Source organism: Spea bombifrons, chromosome 1 (genome assembly GCF_027358695.1).
Source record: "Spea bombifrons isolate aSpeBom1 chromosome 1, aSpeBom1.2.pri, whole genome shotgun sequence".
Taxonomy (NCBI): Eukaryota; Metazoa; Chordata; class Amphibia; order Anura; family Pelobatidae; genus Spea; species Spea bombifrons.
Genome location: NC_071087.1, coordinates 89,171,592 through 89,195,722, shown reverse-complemented (window position 1 = coordinate 89,195,722; position 24,131 = coordinate 89,171,592). Strand labels below are relative to the sequence as shown.

At 41.6% G+C, this 24,131-nt stretch overlaps 1 protein-coding gene across 1 annotated transcript; it reads right to left on the bottom strand.

Moving 5' to 3' along the window:
• Positions 1-550: 550 nt before the first annotated feature.
• LOC128495190 (thioredoxin-like) lies at positions 551-20,552 on the bottom strand. The gene is made up of 5 exons (XM_053465858.1): positions 20,383-20,552; positions 5,731-5,835; positions 4,950-5,009; positions 2,309-2,374; positions 551-1,014 (listed from the first exon to the last, which is right to left on the bottom strand). Exons 1-5 carry the CDS (start codon positions 20,404-20,406, stop codon positions 952-954), a joined length of 318 nt encoding a protein of 105 aa, XP_053321833.1. The 5' UTR covers positions 20,407-20,552; the 3' UTR covers positions 551-951.
• Positions 20,553-24,131: the final 3,579 nt, after the last annotated feature.

The window sequence follows — 24,131 nt, the reverse complement described above, 5'->3', positions numbered from 1 at the left end:
TTTCAATAAACCTGAAAACTATTACTGAATGCAGCAATCAAATTGTCTGAAATTTTGGATTCCTAGTCAGAATGCAATCCCTTTATAACTCTTCATTTTCATGCAAATCTGTTGGGTACTTTCTGATAAACCCCCTCATCTCACCTACTTGCCCCTCATGTCATTAAAAGTGAGTCCGAACTTTGGTCTCGTGATAAAGCCTTAAACATGAATGCATAAGTACTTTGAAAGTACTCTAAAATCAATGGGAGCTCCACGTGTGCGCAGATGATCTGCTTAAACCCACAACATTTTGCACAAGCCATCGCTAGAGCCTTGTGCATGCAGCTGAATGCATCTCAAGGGACTGAAGCTAGTGGGTAAGGACACGCTAAATGTAAAGACAGTATGCTGAGGAACCCCAGTATGCATTGTAATGATAAAAAAACTCTCACAGAATTAGCAACAGTTATTGTGGCCTTTTTTTTTTACTAATATTTAGAATTCCAAATGGATGAGCAATATATTACATTCTTTTTTTATATACCTGGTAACATATTAGTGGAACTCATTTATTATTATTATTATCTTTTATTTAGATTGCACCAACAATGTACGCAGGGCTTCTTACAATACATATATTCAAAGGGTATGACAAGACTAGAATTGACAGACTAAAATAAAACGATACATTAGAGTCCCGCTCGCAAGCTCATTTGGGGATGTTAATCTGCCCACAACCCAAAAAACAGCATAGTATTAGGATATAATATTCCTTTTATTCAATCTTTAATATGCAGTTGTCATACAGTTCATTCTAAACTGTTGAAAGAGGTTACAAGTTTCCTATAACTTCTGAGCAGCGTGCATGGGGCAGGGTATTTGTGTATATATTTATAATGAATTTATCATTTCAAAAAGGCTGTGGCATACAGAAATATATATAAGCAAACATTCCATTTCTGATTCTTTTTAACGCAGTTCCTGAACCTTCTGTTCTAGGTTGCTCTGATTAGCACCACTGAACTCATGTACCTGTAAAAAAAAAAAAAAAAAGGTATAGTAAACATTATTTGGATGGACGAACCACAAACTGATAAAAAAATAAAAGTCTATACTATATACTATCATTTTTGAAGGCTCTGAATTCTCATTCAACATTAGTATAAAAAATAAGATTAAGTGTTGTGTGCATTGTTTTTGTGCTTTACACATGGACGATACAGTGGTGTGTGGGTACTGACAGGGCGTAAAAAAATAACTGATCTGATCCGTCCTCCCTAGTTCCCCCCTGACACCTCTTCCCCCACTGTTATGATCTGTAGTTACTATTTGACCCTCCTAGGCCCTCATCTGCCCCTTCTGCTCCTCCCAGCCTCTTCTGTTCTGACCTGTACCTAACAGTTCCACTCTGATCCTGCCAACCTCTTCCAGCTCCTCTCTGCTCTGACCAACCCTCTTTAGCACCCCTCTGCTGTGACCCACACTCCTTAGCTCCCATGTGTTCTAACCTGCACACTCTGCTCTGACCCACCTCTCCACATACCCCTCTGCTCTGACCTGCTCTCTCAAGCTCCCCTCTGATTGTTTCAGCCCCTTCCTGCCCCCCCCTGCTCTGACCTACCCCCTTCCATCCCCTCTGCTCTGAATTGCCCCCTTCAGCTCCTATCTGTTCTGACCTAACCCCATTCAGCTCCCTCTGACCAGGAGACCAGTGGAGTCACATAACATGTTATATAATATTACAGTAGTAGGACAGCAATGTGTGACAGCTCGCACAGAGAGTGTGTGTGTTTATGGTGGTTTGCACAGGGTACAGTTACAGGGGGTGCCAAAGAAATACTGCACCCAAGGGAGGAAAAGAGGAGTGAAAAGGAGGAAGAAGGAAGATTTTTGGACATGTCATTGCAATGACAGGCACATACAATGGAGTGTGTGTATATATACACATACATAAACACACACTAAAATATAAACATTTTATCCTAGTCAGAGCATTTATATACACAAAAAATATTTTCGGAATGCAGTCACGATGAGCTTTCAGGAAATTCTCAAAAAAAAAAAAAGATCCCACATTAACTCCAAGTGGGTTTTCTTCACTTTTTATGAACGAATACTAGGTACATTTTTACCAAATATTTCTTAAATGCACAATTTGTTTTGTCTGTAGATTTTCTGTATACTACAAAAGGAGGTCAAACAGTACGAACACAAAAAAGTACCTTCTATTAAAGGGAACTGTATTGCCCCGCATAATGAGTACAACATAATAACTTAACTAGGTGTCTAAACCATGCAAGGATACAATTGAAACAAAGAAACCTACCCGTGCTCCATCTTTATAGAATTGAAATGTTGGCATACATTTGATATTACAATGGGCAGCCACATCCTGCAGAGAGAGCATATTAACCATTTAACATAGTTTTCATAGCCACGAGAAACAATAACAGTGTGAAGGGGAGCAAGTTGGAAAGAATATTCTTTGTTCTTATATTCTATAAATTGTCAACTACAGTATGAAAATGAATGTATACACACAACGCAATAAACATTCAAGCATTTGGAATATATTTACCGAGGCAAGGTGAAATAAGACTGGAACGATACTATCTCAAATCAACTGTGAGATCTTTTTTCAACTACATATTATAGCAAAACAGCTTAACATTAAAATGATAAAGGTTGAAAATGGTTCTTTATTGTGATGTAGTTTAAGTCTCTGATGTTTTAGTTTAGAAGGCATATAATACTGTGGACTAAAATATTCTCAAAATCTTGCAGTTTATTATATTTAAGTTAAGAAATAAAAGGTATCGTCTTTACCAAATTTGCTTTATACCTTCATTCGTTTTGAAGAAAATTGGGAAGTATGTGTAATATGCAACTGTCAAATCTTGTTTCAGAGGAAAGAAATACCGCCAGTTGGGTAACAGGAAAATAACAAAGATCGGAACATGCAACATAGGGGGTTAAAATATGACTTGACAAGACAATACATCAAACGTAAGCACAGAGCAATATTGTGTAATCAAGGAGTATGGCAAATTTGCACTTTTCCTTAAAATAATAATGCCATCATTGTTAAGTATATAAGAAGCTGTCTAGTTAGCGTTATTGAAAGAGACGTAGCCATCAGGAACATCCCACTAGTTACAGGGATTGCCCCACTTTGCATCAGAGTTACATGTGTATAAAGGGCTACCCAGATGCTTGCCCTCATACTCTTCATGTTAAGAAAGTTACACAATATGGGTTTATTTGTTGCTTGTTTTTTTGGAAGAATTATGGTAGATTAACGGTAAAATCAACAAATAGCTATTTTTGTAATCTGGCATGGACTGGCTGGAAGTGAACCAGAGTGCTTGCTGCCGCTGGTCTGAAATCTATTTAAACTTTCCCACCATTATGCAATATCCTCAGAAGTTTTGTTTTGGATTTAATCTTTATATATTTGATGTGATATATTGAACTCTTGAGTGAACTTGATTGTTATCTGCCTGAACCTCTGCTTGAAATTACTTTGTTTGGCAAGAGTCTTGAGGCTCAACCCTGGACGTGAGGCAACGCATGTCCAGCCCAGTACTCAAGTAATCCAATCAACACCTCTTCAGGTTTCTCAGTCTACCAGGGAAGTTAGTTATTCATATGCGTGGGTTTCTGCAGAATCCAACAAAGGCATTTGCCCCTTTTCCCACCCCACCCCATTCTGCCAAATGCATCTCCCTGTAGTCAGCCCTCTCTCTTGCTCTGATGTTAGACCTGTGCATGTGTAAAATCTTCTGATTGATTTCAAAGGGAGCACTTTCCTGCCACCGATTGGCCGCATAAGATGTCAATCAGTGACAGGGCATACTCCCTGTCAAAGAACAAGCCAAGCTACAGGTACTGTAGTTTTATTGATTAAGCTATGTTAAAAGCTGTAGCCGCCTTTAACTAGTCAACAGATTTTCAGCAAGCTCTGTTGAATTTAACTTTTGCTTTCAAAGTGGTTCAGGGTTAAAAACATAAGCGAGCAGGGAAGTTAATGGGCCGCCATTCTTTGATGCTCCTGCAGTGAAACATAGACATTTACTCAAGTCCCACACCAATGCTTAGTGAAAACCACTTTAGCCATGCCACATCAGTGAAAGAAGATACCTTGCAGATTAAGTTACCTCAGCTGGTCCATAAGAGGATATACTCTTAAATTCTCATCTCGCCTAACCGCTCAGGGTTGTTAAGTGACAGAAAACAGCATGTATGCTCTATTTTTAAAGGTTTAACTAAAACTAAACTATTATTCAACAAAAGAATTAACGTTTACTGGTTCTGCAGCGGTATGACAAGTTATTTTTGCATGGTAGCTATAATTATTTGAAGCATAACATACATTGGTTGATAAGTTAATGAGCATCTTACAAACTTAGGGTTCCTTAGAACTATTTTTGTGGCAGGTAAAGAGCGGAATCATTTGCTCAGTGTGCTAGATGGCCAGTCTGGGCCTGGATGCGACATAAAAAAAAGTTAAAGTTTACTTTAAAGAGGCTAATTCAAAGAGGGAATTTAAACATTCATGCGATAGGCATAACGCTATCCAGATTCTAAGACAAGACCAATGAGTGACTCATTTGGGAAACTAGATGGCCGTATGGTTCTTATCTTCCATCAAATGATATGTTAAAGTTAAGAAATATACATGCTTGTGCATACAGCTTTTGCTGCAAGACAAGGAAAAATGTATATATATATATATATATATATATAAAACATGGCCAAATTATTTTTAAGTCCAAGGTATCCTTAATATTTTTTGTACAAACTGTAGGACATGCCATGAGAACCAGTGAATGCTTGTGACACGTTTCTGAGTAATGGGGATTGTTGTGCACGCTGCCCTTATATAAATACGGCGTCATGTGAAAATGCAGCCTGAAAGCTCAGAGGAAATCATGCCATGATACAATGACAAAACATGTGCATTTTACCTGTGCATCATCTACATCCACTTTAAGGAACACAACATCTGGATATTTTTCACTCAAAGACTGGAAAGAAAGAAAAAAAAAAAGAAAAAATTACATTAAAAATTGACATAAGAATGAGACATTAAGGAATTTTTATTTGGCAAGCTCACTACACTACAGAACGCATTCCTGAATAGGTTGAATATTTGAAGAACTTCATACAATATGAAGGGCCAGGTGGCTGTTTAAAAGCGAGATAAAGGGTAAAACGTTAATATATCTCAAATAGAAAAGGATTACAAATTGTGAAATGTTTGCTAAGAAAAACTAATTGCTGTGGTAGACATGAAAGCCAAGCAAGTCTAACAAAGGCACATGATCTCAGTCTTTTTTTTATTTGATTTTTTTATATTTTTTCTTTTTGAAGTCACTGATGTCCTGTCTTGCCCCAGCTCTTTATTTAATAGAAACAATGTGCACCTGCAATGGCGCTACCCCTTTAAGCGATGATGGGAATATCACAGTACAACAGCCTGTTACAGGCAGCTACAGACACACTGGGGGTGATGGATAACGTGATTCAAGAGCATGAAGACATAAGTAGAAAACATGCACATGGCTGTAACAATATGTAAAAACAGGAATTACCGAGATGTACACCCTGGCACAATCGAATGTTTCGTCATTTATATTTTGCTTTGTGCGCTTGCAAGATCAGATGTATAGGATATGCAAATCACTAGGTCAAACGTCCAAAATGGGAAAATGACTCATTTATAAGTAAATTGTTTTGCTCACTGACCTGAAAGAAAGGGGCAATCATTTTGCAGGGTCCACACCATGTAGCTGTGAAATCGACAACTACAAGTTTGCTTCCGGCTTCGGCCAGGGCTTTATTGAATTCGTCCTGAAATGTAAAAAAAACAAAAAACGAATTTATACTTGTTTAAATAATATCTAATAATAAAAACTTTGCCTTACAATGTAAATTGTAAAAGTGCGACTGACAGACTGGTTAAGACAGACAATTAACCCCTTCAGGACAATGGGTGACCCTAAACCTATTCATGACAATGCATTTTGAGCCCGTACATGTGCAGGCTTTGTCGTGAAGGGGTTAAAACATTCATCCGTTTTAAAGGCACAATTCAGCCATCATATGTATTTTTATGCATATGACAGCCAAGTGGCCCTTTTAATTTTCAAAACTTATTAAAATAGGTACTAAAAGACCCCTTAGTTATACCAAAATTGACTTCCCCCTATTAAAATGTAAGTGTGCTCAATAAAAAAATAACATTTCAGCACAGCCTGTCACTGACAGAACGGACACCAGCAGTATCCACATGTGCCGTCAGATCCTCACTGTTGGACATGAGACTCTGACAGCGAGCATGTGGTCGATGCGGATGCCTGCGCTATTGGCAACTGGCAGGTCCACTTGGCCAACTATGCATCTCAAGCAGTTGGCACGGGGTTAAAGCAAATGTACTGCATAGTTTCATCTGTAAAAATAAAAAATAAAATCCATGCCTGTTTCAATAAAGTCGTTTAAAGTTTGAAGGTCCCGAGATTCAAGGCTAGAAGACCATCTCTGTAAAGAAATCCCTCACAAACTACCATAATCCCTTGGCGTCATATGCTCTGTGGTCCCAAATATGTATTTTGCATTCTGCAGTTTGATGAAAAAATAAAAAGATTATATATATATTGTGTCTGTAGATAACAAAGCCCCATGTGGCCATGTGTGTGGTTTAGTACTAAGATAACATCACAATCAGTGCAGTTGGGTTTAAGTACTATGAGAGGATTGTGCTCTGCAGACTCTTAAAAAAAGAGGCACAAGGGCTTGGTGTCTCAGATCTATTGGTGGCTTGGAACACTGCCAGGGCATCATTCCTTCCCTAAACACGTGAAATAAATAAAAGTGGTTAATATAGTTGTGCCAAAACAATTTGCCTTTACAACCAAATGGTTTTAGACACATTTCATAAAAAAAATTATTCAATGCTGAATGCCCTCTTTATTATTTTATGCACCCACATTAATTATGGATGGGTTTCTTTAGACACCAATAATATAGTATAAATATAGTGTATTGTGTTAGAAAAAAATGCAATGTAACCGATATTAAATATATACGCCCACTAACTTAACAATGAAAAACAGCATTGTTAAATATATATATTTATTTTTTCCCATGACCCAGCACAGTGTGAAATCTCATACACTCATGATTCTATTTGTGCACTTACATCGGGGGGAGTTTAATTTTAAGTCCATAGGGCAAGCCCAGCCAGAAGGTTATATAATATAGTGCCCCCCCTCCCAAAAAAAATCTAGAAAACAGAGGAATCCAATCTTTTCTTCTTCTTTATCTAGAATTTCTTTGTAAGAGCAACTAGTGTTAAATGTTATTGTTAAAAGTGCCCTGCTCTAACTTATAAACGTACCTTCTAACACTCCTTGGGAGGTACATATACCTCCTCAAAACAAGGTTACGTTGAACCTCAAATGTACATATATACAATATACATTTATGAAGCAATGTATGCAAGGTATTGCTCTAATCATTGGATTATTGTTCAACAACAGCACCTACCATATAGAAGAAATGCTATGCGAAAAATGGAAAAAAAAACAAACAAAAACATAACTTACATTCCAGAGGGGATGGGAAATAGATAGATACAAGGAATGGACAAAGAGGGACAGATGAAGTATATCATAAGGTATGATGATGGGTTTAGCTGCTGACATTGTAATAATTGTAAGGGGGGGTGCAGCCTAATTTGTGTGGGTACATAAAATATAAAAAAGAGGAAATCAAAGTTTGGTAAAAATGGTAAAAAAAACCCCTGTTTCACTCTTTCCTTCCTCTTTTCCTCCTGGTCACAGTGAAGCAGAAATGGATGATACTGAATAACAAGTCACCTGGGACAGTTAGCAACCGTAGCAGTCCTCTGGACACACTATAGCGATGTGTACACAGGGCCGATAGCCGATTGGCACATCCATCTCAGATGTATAGCATGGGAACTAACAGGTAGCTAAGCAACAACAAGCTGAGCATCATGGGAATTGTAGACTTACAACATCTGAAGCAAGCAGTTAGCTACTCATGCTATACATCTAGAGTTGTTGTAGATGGCTTCCTACCCTACACAAACACTACACATATTTGAGACACCCTAATTCAGCTCTTTCCCTTATAGACTTGGGGTCTTAGCCCAACCTTTTAACAACTAGCTCTTAAGAAATATAATCAGTTCACTTTTGTTCATTTTAATAACTTCATTATCTCCAGTTGTTCTTCTATGGTTTCTGCCACTTAGAAGTTTAGTTTTTTTTAGAGCAGTGCATCTTACGCTACAAATATACAGCAAGCTAAAAAAAGAGCAATCATTTTCCTGCCAGAGGCATTTATTAATGAGTAAAGCAGACACACTAGTGCTGCCATGCCGACAGCACCCTATTAGCTGTGCTGATGTCACCGTACAAATGACAGGTGATATTTCACCCATACGCAACTGAAACTAAGCTAATTAGAAGGACAAGAACGATGAAGAAAACAGTAAAGCGGCAGAGATGGAAGGAGAGTAGGCGATGCCATGTCTGCACTCTGAAACATCCGATGCCCTGTTACCCTGATGGCATAAGGCTATGATGAGACTGGGTCTGGGGCCATCTCTGCCCCGTTTTGGTCCTGATGATCAACCTGTTGGGTCAAGTGCTGGCGCAATACACCACAAACACAGTAAAACGCTACAGAAATGTCTCACGTGTTGCCCCAGTCTGGAAAAAGAAAAAAAAATGGACCAACGCTTGCTAGTAAGAAACAATTAGTAGAAAGTCTGGAAAGTGTTCTGTTTAACACATGATATTTGCTTTTACAGCAGGTTTCATAGAGACCGGGTCACAAATTGTTGTTCATGAAGTCAGTGTGGATGCAACTTGGAACAACTCTCAGAAGCTGATATATGGTCGAAGAAACCCTCGGTTTTACACAAAATAAAAATGAATCTTTTCTCCAGTGTTTTGATGTGTGTACGCCTAAAAAAAAAAAAGCCTTCCTAAGAAAAGTTTACTCACAGAGTAACTCAAAACATGGCTCAAAGTGCAGCCTTTGTTAATATTTTATAGAAAACAATCCTCGGCTGTTATGTAATTCCATCGATGCAAAGTTCAGAGCGCAATAAGACTTTCAGAATGAAAATCAACAAGCTAAAGCTTAGGCCAAACGGATTTGTGGGTGCTTTTCATTAGGTACCTGTAAAATAATGAATCCCTCTGCTAATTTCAGCAGCTTTACGCACCTGTATAAAAGGAAACTGACGTGTCAGATCCTTTTATAGGAATGTGACCCCGAGACTCTTATATTTAACCTTTGAGTGCCAGGGGCCGGGACACTATTTCCCCCTGAGATGCCGAGAGAAGCTTTTAGAGCGGGTGGCACTGGTGATATCACAATCACGGATCCCGGCATAGTGCCATATTAATCTCACAATGTTTCGATGGTAACAATCAGACATATTTGCTCTACAGATTGATCCCTGCCTAAAGGCACGGATGGGGACTTTAACTTGCCGTTTTTCACTATTGTTAGAGGAGTTGATCTGTCACCAAACTGCAGCATTCTCTTCATGGCAGTGGAGGCACTCTGTTTCAATAAAACAGGCTTTTCTCTTTAACCCCTTCACAACAAAGCCTGTACATGTACGGGCTCACAACACATCGTCATTAATGGGTTTAGGAACAATGAATGGTTTAAGGGTTACTGAATTTCACATGTACAGTTAAACATACACTTATACTGCAGGGAGTGGGGAAGTTAGCTGTTAGCCAGCTCAAAAGTACCACCATATATGAGATGCATGGTTGGCATCCAGGAGCCCTATTTATATACTAAAGGGGGTGTTGGCAGGTAACTCCATCAACTTTGCTATTCATTATAAAAGGTTCAACACTGGAAAGTTCCCCCAGAAAGAAGAGTGGAGCCCTGCATAATGCATTATTCAAAGGGTGAGGAACCTGGAGAACTTTCACTGATTTTAACTACCGTATTGGCTCGGATATAAGCCGCACCCGAATATAGGCCACACCCTAAAAGTTAGGTGCTTTTTTAAAGAAAAAAGTTTCTGCCTCCCCCCAAGATATGCTGCCACTCTATCCCCCCCGAGATATGCTGCCACTCTACCCCCCTGAGATATGCTGCCACTCTACTTCCCCCGAGATATGCTGCCACTCTACCCCTCGAGATATGTTGCCACTCTACCCCCCCGATATATTCTGCCACTCTACCCCCCTCCGAGATATGCTGCCACTCTGTCCCCAAGATGTGTCCCCCCACCAGACTTACCGGTGCAGACTCCATGGGGTCTTGCGGGGACGGAGGGGGACATCTACGCATAACGCGTATTTAACTTCCGGTGCCGGCATTTCCTCCATGGGCAGTACCAGCAAGGAAGATTGTTCGGGCAAACGTTCACAGTTCAAAGCACATTGTGCAGACTTGCCGGCAGCGGAGGTCGTCCACGCTCATCGCCGCTGCCGGTGAACGTCTACCCGATGCGCTTAGACAATCTCTCGTGCCGGCACTCCCCCCGTGGGAAGTGCTGGCAGGGGAGGCTGTCTGAGCGTATCGGAGAGTAGGATGCAGGTCCCCTGCACCGCTGCGGGGGATCTGTATCCTAACCCTGCTGCCTGCCTGGCGCCCGGAACTGCATGTCCCGGGCATCGGGCGCTAGACCCCGAATATAGGCCGCACCCCCACTTTAAAGACTTAAAGTGGGGGGGGAAAGTGCGGCCTATATTCAGGCCAGTACGGTATATACTCTTCCTGTAGCATAAACACAATGTTAGGGTTTAGTAGATGGAGCCCTGAATGCAAAGCTGGATATGTTGGTAAGAGCCAGAAGCGAGGTTCCGGTAGGGATTGAGCGTAATCGTGGTCAAGATTAGCAGAGGGTCCGTTCAGGCAGCGTAGGTTCACAAGCGATATTCAGGCAAAGGGGTCAGAATCCAAGGAGACAAATAGCCAGGATAGACTGTCACAGTAGTGAGTATACTGAGAGCACAGTACTCTGGGTAGGAAGAGACTCAGTTTTATAGGGAGGGGGGGCACAACCCTCTGACATCATAATTGTGCCTAATTACCCCATCTGGAGTTGTCCTGCCTACTGCCCCTGTGAGAGATGGAGGACATTCCTCCATTTCTGTTTGGAAGGCCCCCCTCGTGTTCTGGGCGATTTGCGGGGCGTGGCGTGGGGTAGAGGGCCGGGGCCATCATTTGGAGAGACAGTGAGTGCCAGCCTGCAAGCGGGCTGACCACGCCGAACCCCGCTCCGTGCGCCAGCATGTCGGTGGCCCACGTGGAGAGGAGAACGCAGAGTGGGAAGGAGGTAAGTGCGGTGGTGGGCACCTGACACTCACTGGAGTTTGATCTTCATGACGAATAGTGAAATCTAGGAGCTGAAACTACAACTCTCCTGCAAACTGTACCTTTGGCAAAGGTATCACTTGAGTGGGGTGAAAAGGGTTGAAAATCCATCCCAATTGTTCTGCGATTTGCTAATGGTGCCATTATGTCGTCTGTATTCAGGTAGGGGTGTCAGCTGTACACCAAGGAGAAAAGCACCATTATTTAATTCTTGTTTTCTGAGCTTGTCTGAAATGTATTACTTCATTCATAAAAAGGAAAAAAATATATCATGCTTTGAAAAACACAAACACTGTAATAAGCTTTAGAACTAGCTCATTGTTAATCATCTGTTGATTATGACTTTACGGTCATAAAAGGATAATGAGTCGTAACCCTGGACCGAGGTTTGCAGGAATTACTACAGAATACTGTAATCTGGTGCAAAATAAAGATCTTTTGAGCAAGGCTTCAATAAAAAAAATTACATATCTTATAGCAATTGTTGCTAATTATAATAATGCTTAAGAAAATCGAGACTTGTGGAGATACTGTGAATTCCGACCTTTATTCAAGCAAGGGGCTTTCCATTGTTATATCCCAATTGGAAAAATTTCCGTTGGGATGCGCAGATATTATTAAACCAGCAACGACGATGTGAGCACCAAGGATGGTTTAAAAAATTCATGGTCGTTCCCAGATGTGATTGATGTATAAATGTATTCACTAAACTGAAGGTTTGCAGGCATGTTAAACATTTTAAATGACCAATCTGACCACGTATTACAGACCTCTTCTGCAGGTCTTGAGATATTACCTACACATTGTACAGGCCCAGCTAAGCCCTTCTTGCCTGAGGAGCTGACTTGGATTGGCCCTTGGTAATGTGGCATTTTTATATTTTTCAGGAAAGTACCGTATTTGCTCAATTATAAGATGACCCCCCAAATCTGAATATTAATTTAGGAAAAAAAGAAAAGGCCCGAATATAAGCCGACCCAATAGGAAAAAAGTTTTACCAGTAAATGTTAATTCATGTAAATTATTTTTTTTAATAAAAGCTATAATTGAGAAAAATATTTTGGTTTTATTTCCTTCTATTTTCCAACCTGCCCCCCCCAGTTATGCACATCTGCCCCAGAAATGCCTTATACCCCCTATATGCCACTGTGCCCCATGATATGCCTTTTAACCCTCTAAATGCCACTGTGCCCCATGATATGCCTTATCATATGCCTGCGGGGGATCTGGATCTTAGTCTCATAGTCAGACCTATTTGAGGTCTGATTATAAGACGACCCCGATTATAAGACGAGGGGTATTTTTCAGAGCATTTGCTCTGGAAAAAACCTCGTCTTATAATCGAGCAAATACGCTACATTGTTCTTGAAGCAGGAGAGCATGAAAAATCATGTAAAGTTTAGTACTGGTGTTCCAGAGCCCCTGATTTCCCAGCATAATTTACACGCAGTAACTCCACTTTTCACTACAGTTGTGAGTCACTTATTATGAGCGGACTTCAGACGCTAAAGGTGCGGTACTATCCTGAGGCCTGGGCAGACGTCAGATGGACCATATGTGAATCCAGAGAATTGTGGCAAATAAAGACACATTTTGCTATTTTTGTGACAAGAGTTAAATTGTGTAAGGACGTTTGCTGCACTTTGCAGAACAAATATTTACACAGTTAGGTTACACAATGCTTTACATGCAATGCAATCAGGGCTGTGTTCTCATGTGCAAGAGGCTTTCAAGATGCAAGAATGACCTTTACATACAGCAGAGGATAATGGGTAGGCGAGTGAAACCGAAATAAGTTATTCCTTTAAAGGGACGCTCCATTGCCCTTATGCAGCTCCACTAAAGAAGAATGCACATTAAAGTGATTTCCAAGTACAAAATCCAACATAAATAAGGCCACCTAAACATAGTAGAACTGTAGCTCTAGTGTCATTAACCCTTTCAGGACCGGCGTTGGCAAACTTCCCTTGAAGACCGCAGGTTTTTTTTAATATTTAATTTTTTTATATATATATATATATTAGGGCTGCAACAACTAATCGATAAAATCGATAATAATCGATAATGAAATTCGTTGGCAACGAATTTCATTATCGATTAGTTGAATCGATTAATATCGATTATAAAATGAGGGTTTTTTCAGAGCAAACGCTCTGAAAAATCCCCCTCATTATATAATCCGTTTAGTCTGACTCACCGTCTCACAGCAGCAGCTCCTACTTACTCCCCCTCCCTGTAATCACTGTGACAACTGGCCCCGCCCCTTCCTTCTCCCAGAAGGCCAGAACCACATGGCTGTGACACTCATCTAACTGTAAGTGTATGTATGTATGTATGTATGTATGTATGTATTTGGGCTACTGAAAGTTAGGGGAGGTGGGGGTTAATTTAGGGGCAGCTATGGTTAGTGGGGTGTTTAGGGTTAATTTAGGGGCAGTTATGTTAATAGGGTGTTTAGGGTTAATTTAGGAGCAGCTGTGGTTAATGGGGTGTTTGGGGTTAATTTGAGGCAGTTGTGGTTAATGGTGTGTTTAGGGTTAATTTAGGGGATGCTGTGGTTGATGGGGTCTTTAGGGTTAATTTAGGGGATGCTGTGGTTGATGGGGTGTTAAGGGTTAATTTAGGGGCAGTTATGGTTAATGGGGAGTTTAGGGTTAATTTAGGGGAATCTAAATCCTGGGGGCAGTGAAGTGACATATCTGGGGGTATAAGGCATATACAGTATATAAGGCATATGTGGGGAGGGCAGTGTGGCATGTCTGGGGAGGACGGAGTGGTGTATCAGGGTGTATAAGGCATATCTGGGGGTAGAGAAGTGGCATGTCTGGGAGGCAGGGTGGCATGTCTGGGGAGGATGGAGTGGGGTATCAGGGGATATAAGGCGTATCAGGCACAGTGGCAGATGTGGGAGGCAGCGTGAAGTGGCAGATGTGGGAGGCAGCGTGGAGTGGCAGATGTGGGAGGCAGCGTGGCATATGTGGGAGGCATTGTGGAGTGGCGGATGTGGGAGGCAGCATGGTGTGGCATATGTGGGGAGGGCATGGTGGCATGTCTGGGGAGGATGGAGTGGTGTTTCAGGGGGTATAAGGCGTATCAGGCACAGTGGCATGTGGGGGGTGGAGTGGCAGATGTGGGAGGCAGCGTGGAGTGGCAGATGTGGGAGGCAGCATGGCGTGGCATATGTGGGAGGCAGCGTGGAGTGCTGTGGTAGGCAGCGTGGCATATGTGGGGGGGCAGCATGGCATGTCTGGGAGGCAGCGTAGCAAGCCTGGGCTCAAATGTGCATATATTGGGGGGCTGGTTGGGAAATAAAGACAAGAAATGTATTATCAAAGTTTTTTTATTCTGCTGTTTGTATTTAACATCATTTGTTTAGTAAATTATTTTAAATAAATGAAAAATTTACATTCTTTTTTTTTTTATCCGATTAATCGAAAAAATAATCGGCCAACTAATCGATTATTAAAATAATCGTTAGTTGCAGCCCTAATATATATATATATTTAAAAAGCGATCACGTGCACGGAATTGAGGGGGAGTGGCTGCTACGGATCGCTGGGGACACCCAGCAGGCAGTAGCAGCCGCCCCTCGCGATCCCAGCGTCCATAGCGACGCTGGATCTCGCATCATCGATGACGTACCTGGTACGTCCCGGTCTGTCGGTGACCTTTGACTCGGAAGTACAGGTACGTCCCGGTCTTGAAGGGGTTAAACCCACAGTATTGAGCCACAAACTGCTATTAAAGTATCCCGCAGGACTCTGGACTTCATAACACAAAACATTTCGATATAACTGCAAATACATTCTGATAAGATAAAAACCCAGACTGTCCTCAAACTCTGTCATAGTAAAATATTAAACTCGAGTGTTACAAGTCAACGGTAGGTCAGATCTAACCAAGCAAACTACAGGGATTTAAAGGGACACCCTACCAAAAGAATGACAACAAGAGTTTTGTTCTATACACGGGAGAAGGTATATGCACAATAGTTTACAACGTACTTTTGTTGCAGAGCTATTAGAACGTGCACAACGAAACCATAGAGGTTTATACGCCTTTTTTAGGATTTGGTTTCTTGGACTACAAAGAAGTATACAAATCTAGTTCTAATATAAATACACACGATGACTCTGCAGTAATATTAGACCAAAGGGAGTAGTCCGAAATAAAGCTAACATAAAAATATAATTTCATATTTACTTTATGACACACTCGCGATTACGGAAGGAGCACACTTGCACACACAGTTTGGGCATAAAAGAAATATGTAGCCAGATTCTGTTACGTGTACAATAGACAAAGACACCGCTGCAGTGTCAAATCTTTCCAAAGACTTACCGTATTGGCTCGAATATAGGCCGCACTTTTCCCCCCCACTTTAAGTCTTTAAAGTGGGGGTGCGGCCTATATTCGGGGTCTACCGCCCGACGCCGGGCAGGCAGCGGGGTTAGGATACAGATCCCCGCAGCGGTGCAGGGGACCCGTATCCTACTCTCTGATACGCTCAGACAGCCTCCCCTGCCAGCACTTTCCACAAGGGGGGTTGCCGGCACGGGAGGTTGTCTAAGTGCATCGTGTAGACGTTCACCAGCTGCGACGATGAGCGTGAACGACCTCCACTGCCGGCACGTCTGCTCGGTGTGCTTTAACAATCTCCCTTGCCGGGAATTCCCACAGGGGGAGTCCCAGCAAGGGAGATTGTTAAAGCATATCGTCCCGGCAGCGGGAGTGGCAGGGCGGGAGTGGCAGCATATCTCGGGGGGGGGGGGACAGAGTGGCAGCATGTTTTTTTGGTGCTTTTTTAAAGAAAAAAACTTTTTCTTTAAAAAAGCACCAAACTTTTAGGGTGCGGCCTATATACGTGGGCGGCCTATATCCGAGCCAATACGGTATTTCCTGCTGCCAGATGGAGGATACAAATTGCTGATCAGAAGTAGGGCTGCAACAACTAATCGATAAAATCGATAATAATCGATAATGAAATTCGTTGGCAACGAATTTCATTATCGATTAGTTGAATCGATTATTATCGATTATAAAATGAGGGTTTTTTCAGAGCAAACGCTCTGAAAAATCCCCCTCATTATATAATCCGTTTAGTCTGACTCCGTCTCACAGCAGCAGCTCCTACTTACTCCCCCTCCCTGTAATCACTGTGACAACTGGCCCCGCCCCTTCCTTCTCCAGGCCAGAACCACATGGCTGTGACACTCATCTAACTGTAAGTATATGTGTGTATATATATATATATATATATATATGTGTGTGTGTATATATGTATGTAATATATATATATATATATATTTGGGCTACTGAAAGTTAGGGGAGGTGGGGGTTAATTTAGGGGCAGTTATGGTTAGTGGGGTATTTAGGGTTAATTTAGGGGCAGTTATGGTTAATTGGGTGTTTAGGGTTAATTTAGGGGCAGTTGTGTTAATAGGGTGTTTAGGGTTAATTTAGGAGCAGCTGTGGTTAATGGGGTGTTTGGGGTTAATTTGAGGCAGTTGTGGTTAATGGTGTGTTTAGGGTTAATTTAGGGGATGCTGTGGTTGATGGGGTCTTTAGGGTTAATTTAGGGGATGCTGTGGTTAAGGGGGTGTTAAGGGTTAATTTAGGGGCAGTTATGGTTAATGGGGAGTTTAGGGTTAATTTAGGGGAATCTAAATCCTGGGGGCAGTGAAGTGACATATCTGGGGGTATAAGGCATATACAGTATATAAGGCATATGTGGGGAGGGCAGTGTGGCATGTCTGGGGAGGACGGAGTGGTGTATCAGGGTGTATAAGGCATATCTGGGGGTAGAGTGGCATATCGGGGGGTAGAGAAGTGGCATGTCTGGGAGGCAGTGTGGTATGTCTGGGGAGGATGGAGTGGGGTATCAGGGGATATAAGGCGTATCAGGCACAGTGGCAGATGTGAGAGGCAGCGTGGAGTGGCAGATGTGGGAGGCAGCGTGGAGTGGCAGATGTGGGAGGCAGCATGGCATATGTGGGAGGCATTGTGGAGTGGCAGATATGGGAGGCAGCATGGCGTGGCATATGTGGGGAGGGCAGGGTGGCATGTCTGGGGAGGATGGAGTGGTGTTTCAGGGGCTATAAGGCGTATCAGGCACAGTGGCATGTGGGGGGTAGAGTGGAGTGGCAGATGTGGGAGGCAGCGTGGCGTGGCAGATGTGGGAGGCAGCGTGGCGTGGCAGATGTGGGAGGCAGCGTGGAGTGGCATATGTGGGAGGCAGCGTGGAGTGGCAGATGTGGGAGGCAGCGTGGAGTGGCATATGTGGGAGGCAGTGTGGAGTGGTATATGTGGGGGGCAGCATGGCATGTCTGGGAGGCAGCGTAGCAAACCTGGGCTCAAATGTGCATATATTGGGGGGCTGGTTGGGAAATAAAGACAAGAAATGTATTATCAAAGTTTTTTTATTCTGCTGTTTGTATTTAACATCATTTGTTTAGTAAATTATACTAAATAAATGAAAAATTTACATTCATTTTTTTTATCCGATTAATCGATTAATCGAAAAAATAATCGGCCAACTAATCGATTATTAAAATAATCGTTAGTTGCAGCCCTAATCAGAAGTAAGAAAAATGTTTACGTTTACAGCCATTCCCAGTTTCAATTTAATGAGTGTCACCTTATATGTAACCTGTTCATAGAGGGGTATCACAGACTGATATTGGGGGATCTAAACAAGACTCTTGCATATACTATAGAAAGTAATCCGGCTGATTTAGTTGGTAAAGCCAGTAAGCAGACCAAACGGTTGAGACTTGGATCACTTGGAAGAGGATATAAGCAGCAGCTGTGTAATTTTTTTTTTTTTTAATAAATACTTACTATGCATTTAATTAGCATTTTTTTGTTTAAATCTGCTTATTGACAGTGGCATAAATGCAAAACAAAAGGAGAATAGAGCACCGAGCAATATACAGTGCCAAGAGAGTCAATGTAAACATACCAGTATGAAGATACATCACGATATTGACAGTGTCATCACATATAGGCAAAGTACAAATGTACGTGGAAAACACAGTGCTGTGTCAAGGAGACAAAGCAATAAAGCCCGAAAGTATACCACATGGTTTTCGTGAGAACAAGTTATTTTATTAATAGGTTAGTGAACCAAATCGCTCCTGTTTGTGATACAAACAGACTTTTACTGTTGCACGTTTACCAGTGAAGGAAAAAACATTATATATAATATACACATACAGTGGGCCGAAGGCAGGCGGTTTCTTTAACAAGCAAATGAAACTGAAATCATGGTGACGGCTGCCAGGTGCAGTGAATGCAGAAGCGCATTGGCGGTTTTTGCAGACCTTCAATCTCCTGAGTGTTGTTCTAATGCACTTATAACATAAACCAATCTGCGTAATGCATCTGTCCGGATTCTGTTGATGCATATATATACTGGATGGGTGACAGCAAAGACAACGCCCTGCAGTGCTAGAATTATACAGACCTGTGGGGCGTGAGGAAATAATGGACGGTCCTGTCCAAATGAAAACTGTTAAAAGATGCAACGTGGAAAAACGAGTTCTAGTATCAAAGTCCCATATATAACGAAACCCTTTATGATCTAATAATTATTTATTCCATAGAAAGAGGCGGATGTACCAATGAAGCAAGACAGGTATTTCTTATATCTAGTCATTTCCAGGTATTTGTCATGGACTTGACGAGCCGCTTTACCAGACGACCGAGGTTAACAGCGTAGCGTGCTTCACATGACTCAGCACATGCATGTGCTTTGAAGCTTTATTTCGAGTATGCACCTGTCACGAGCATCTTATTCAAACACATAATCAGCACTGGCTTGAAATCTTTTATTACAAGACTGAAAAAACTTTGATCATGCAATCCAACGACACCTGTCACAGAATTGGGCAAAAAGGGCAAGTAGTGGGCACGTGATCACGTTGCCAGGTACCAGTTCGGCTCTGTCTGTCAAAACCATCCCTCCCAGAAGTCCCAAAGCATATGATGTGCAGTCGTGCACCACCCAACATTTAATATTTCCACCCATTCCTGCCATCACAGCACTGGGCTATGTCTTGTATGAAGCAGTGCCCATCCTGCCCGACTGGCTCGATGCATTCCATCTCAAACACATTTAAACCCACTTTAACAATTGTCTTAAACTTTATGCTCACTTTTGCAACATTATCCCCAGATTCCAACATAAATATGCGGGATCGGATTGTCTTAGTCTGTCGATTCTAGTCTTGTTGTTCCCTTTAATAGTATATATTGTACGAAGTGCTGTATAAATAAAAGGTACTACCACTAAAAAGGACCAGCAAGCAAACTAATATAATGGGAGTTATTTATAAAAGTAACAAGTGCAGGGTCATTCTTCCGGTTGCTATGGTGACAAGACCACTTTGCACCAGAAGCACTTCTGTATCAACAGCAGCTCCTGTTTACACGGCATTCTGCAATTAATAGCTGTTTCTAAGTAGTTAATATTAATTCAATAAAAAACACCAATAACTTCTAATTAGTACTAAAAGTGTTCCCACAATAACCCCAGTTATCCTCTTTAATACCCTTTATTATGCGAGTCACTGGCCCTCTTGTGACCTGAAGGCCATTTGTCACAGAAGCAGACGATTTTGACGTTTTACCTGTCAACTTTGGAGTTTCAGCACAAAGATACTATGATGATGTAATGAAAGGAGTGGACTCCCTATTGTGCTGCAAACTTTAAAATTCACTTTTTTCACACAAAAAAAACAAAAGACACCAGAGTTTCAGCTTTAAGCAAAAATAGTTTTATATAATGTCTAATGCCGTCATTAGTGTCAAACCGTAACCACCACAGTGAACATAATACTGTGCATTATATCACACATATACACATTATATATATATATATATATATATATATATATATATACACACACATATATACACATATCACCTTAAACTATGCCGTATACGCAAGGCTGGGTTCTATTTAAGAATGAAGAGTATTGGCGCTATTACTTGACACAACACCTCAGCACTTACCAGGTTCTCGATCTGTCTGACCATGGTGGCGGGAAGAGAGAGGGCGCAGAGGCTGGGGATCCGTGTGACAGGGCAACCAGGTGCACAGTAACAAAAGCCCAAGACACAGGACCAGTGCGGTGACAGGCGGGCGTTGCCTAACGGAGGGAGGGGCCTACGGGAAAGTTAACATCAGATGGGAGAAAACTAAAAAGTGGGAGGAGCCACGCGAGGAATGTAGGGATGGCGTTACGCGAGAATGGTCGTAGCGCAGCAACGGAGAACGGCCAAGTCAGTTGAGACTGTGGGGCGGAGTCGAACAGCACTTTGGGCGGGGCCTTTGGGGAAGAGGCTGGGATCACTGAGTCACTTGGGTACATGGGCTGTGGAGGCTACCGCAGGGAGCTCTACGCCATATGCGTGGCTGGCAATGAATGGCAGGAAAATTGGTAGGCGGGGGTAGTGTAACGGTACGAGAAGCGGTTGCTAGGTGAGGAATATGTGTGAGTGACATGGTGCTCCGCCAATTGGGTGTTCCGGAGCCTGGGAGAATGCTCGTTACCGAATGAATGAAACTGCAGTGTGTGACTTTAGCATGTAAAGGGGTGTTATGTGAACGTCTAATAGTTCAAAGACGGCCACCAGAAGATTTAATGGAGATATCACATAGTTATCCTTAGTATTGGTGGAACTTTCTTTCACTTCACTATTCGTTACGAACTTTACGAAGGTCCAATTCTGGCCGGATTCTGCAGCAAGAAGGGCCGAGCTGGCCCTGTATAATGTATGCTTCAATGCTGTTCCCGCAGCAGAAGCTCACTGAGGTTGGATTGCTTAGTCAAGGGGGTTTATTCACTAAATGGAGAGATGGCAGGATAGTTGGGTTTCAACTCCCTCGCTTCATTGTTTGTTATACATGGTCAACAAGGGCAGGTTCCTCCAGCAAAAAAAAGGCTGAAATTGTAATTCAATGTGAAGAAATCTGGTTTAAATCTTCCTGTCAGCTCTCCCTTTAGTGAATAGACCTCGAGGAGTAAATTCCACAATTCCATGCCAACTCTCCCTTTAGTAAATAGACCAATATGTGGAATATATTTCTCTCCCGTATCTTAGGTTTAAATTTAATAGAAGCATTTAACCTTTTTGAGCGCTGGAACACTTTCAGGCATTTCCACATAGTGTTCTAAAGTTACCGCATTCCCTGAGTATTTTTTTATTGAATGCGTGTAAACTTAAGTAAAATATATTTTTTGTAAACACATACTGAAAATTGGTAATAACACAAAACCCTCATTTGTCCTAAAACAACATGTCAGTGCCCCCAAACCACTTGTGTATGCCATCTTTGTACCCAAAAAGCTTATCAGTGCCCCCAAACAGCTTGTCTGGGCCATCTTTGTCCCCAAACAGCTTGTCTGGGCCATATTTTTCCCCAAACCACTTGTGTGTGCCATCTTTGTACCCAAACAGCTTGTCAGTACCCCCAAAAAGCGTACCTGTGGCACCAAAAGAGATGAGGGAAACTCCTTCTGCTGTTAGAGGAGACTACGATCCGATTAGCTCTAGCTTGGCTACCGCGAGCGGGTCTCCTGAATATGACAAATTCTTTCTTAAAACAAATTAAACATATCTTGTGGTACATCGGCCACAGGGAATAACTGGCCATCCAACAATTCCGTCCACCTATAAGTTGAGTTTTTGACGAGCATCCCATTTCATCGATCTAGGATTTTTATGCCAGAGGGGGAAAGAGAGCTTACCTTGTTGCATATGCTTGAAGGGTATCATCTGAAGACGTATAGGAGTTTTGAAGGATTGCCTGGCCCAGGGTTCTTGGTAAAGCATAAGCCCGTGCAAATATATCATTATTCACCAACTAAATGTCCCAGATCCACCTTCGTGTCGGAACTTGCAGGCTTTGAGAAGATCTTTGTTGCAACCCTCCCCATATTTTCTCCTCTCCCCTTTCATTTCTGTATTTTATTTTTTCTCTTCTTTCTTTTTTTTCCCTCTCATCTTTTTCCTATATTCTCTTTCATGTCTCTCTCTTTCTCTTCCATGTTCTCTCCTGTCCTTTTTCTTATTACTTTTTTGTACCTTCTCTCATCCCTCTGTATATTGTCCCCTATCCATCTTTCTTTCCTGTTTATTCTCTCAACTCTCGTTTCTGTCTACTATTTTTTGTCTCTCCCTTCCCTCTACTTTCTCTCTGTGAAACCAAACATTTTAACTGTCAACAGTAAAACCATGCCCATGGCTACACACTTGCTCGCCCCCAGCCACAACCTCTTAAAAGTGTGTCTAGGAAATAGCATAGAAAAATGTGTCAACACTAGTTCTACTCCAGTAAAGGGATATGAAAGCCAACTTTGCAGTGACTTTAAATCCACCACAATGCATCAAAGAGGCATCATGTATGCACAGGACACATGCTTGAAATGTGACAACAACAAACAAGCCAAACAGGACTCTGGTGAAGCTCATTATTATACAAAATATATTTATATTATGTGTAATATTTATGTATGTATTTATAATATGTCAACATTTGTACACGAAAGAAATGTTTTCTTCAAACTATATTCATGATAATATAGTTAAAATAAGTTTTCCAATAACTGGTTTGTGAATATTATTGCTACGTGTAGTGCTCACATAACACTTCTGGTTTAAAAAAGCTAGATGTCGTTTGACTTATTCGATTTGAATTAATAAAAACTTTATAGCGCAAATTATTTTGTACTGTTTTGTATTTATTTCATCGGGCACCATGAGGCCCATACATAGATGTCAAATTAAAATTAGTTAATTAAGTATGTTTTAATAACAACAGTTTACCAGATGTTACTTTAATGGGATATTATAAATGAGTTCTGCATTATTATAGATCACCATTTACATTTAACAGATTTCACATTGGTATTGTGTCCACAACATTAATTATCATCTCCCAAAATAAAACATTTAGAAAACATCTGCCACTTAGCTAGGTCTGCATGTCAAAGGGGCAGCAGCACTACCAGAGGCAAGTCATTTTGCTAAATGGTAGGCCCTGGAGTAAGGGTGGGCCAGGGTAGGTGCCCTGGGCCAGGGTAGGTGCCCTGGGCCAGGTCTAGGGCAGGGACCTCAATAAATAGCACACTGTTATCTGGTAGAGTCCACATCGATTTTGTGGTGCTCATTTTTTTGTTTAAAATGTTATTTCCCTTTTATATTTATTTTTTGACATTTAATTTTTTTTTTTAATCTAAATTAATTTAACCCTTGTAGCCCTGTATTGCTCGATCGTTCTGATCGGGAAATTGTGCCGCTTAATCTTTTTTTTTTTTTGTAGAATCTTGTTTTTTATTTTCTTAGTTAGGTGGGCAATTGGGTGGGTGAGGTGAGTTAGTGTTAGAAATGCATATATAGTTTTGTGCCTCAGATATTGAGCCGATTATCGATTCCTCAAGTAACTGTTCAGGGGGCTCTGCTGCCAGCCCGTAACCCCCCAAAAAGGAGGTGTACAGAGTCTATGCTTGACCCCCCAGTGGTTACAGCTGAAAAAGATGAAGGTTCTGGAGTGGCCCTCACAGTCTTCTGACCTTAATATCATCGAGCCACTCTGGGGAGATTTCAAACAAGCCATTCATGCAAGACAACCAAAGACTTTGCATGACCTTGAGGCATTTTGCAATGACGAATGGGCAGCTATACCACCTGCAAGAATTTGGGGCCTTAGACAACGATTACAAAAGACTTAGGGCTGCAACTAACGATTATTTTCATAA

What these genes read in the sequence shown, in the direction of transcription:
- LOC128495190 (XM_053465858.1), bottom strand. Translation starts at nt 20,406, where the DNA reads ATGGTCAGACAGATCGAGAACCTG. An exon ending in TCAGACAGATCGAGAACCTG is followed by an intron (nt 5,836 to 20,382) that starts GTAAGTGCTGAG and finishes TTTACATTTCAG; the next exon opens with GACGAATTCAATAAAGCCCT. An exon ending in TGATTGCCCCTTTCTTTCAG is followed by an intron (nt 5,010 to 5,730) that starts GTCAGTGAGCAA and finishes CTTTCTTTCCAG; the next exon opens with TCTTTGAGTGAAAAATATCC.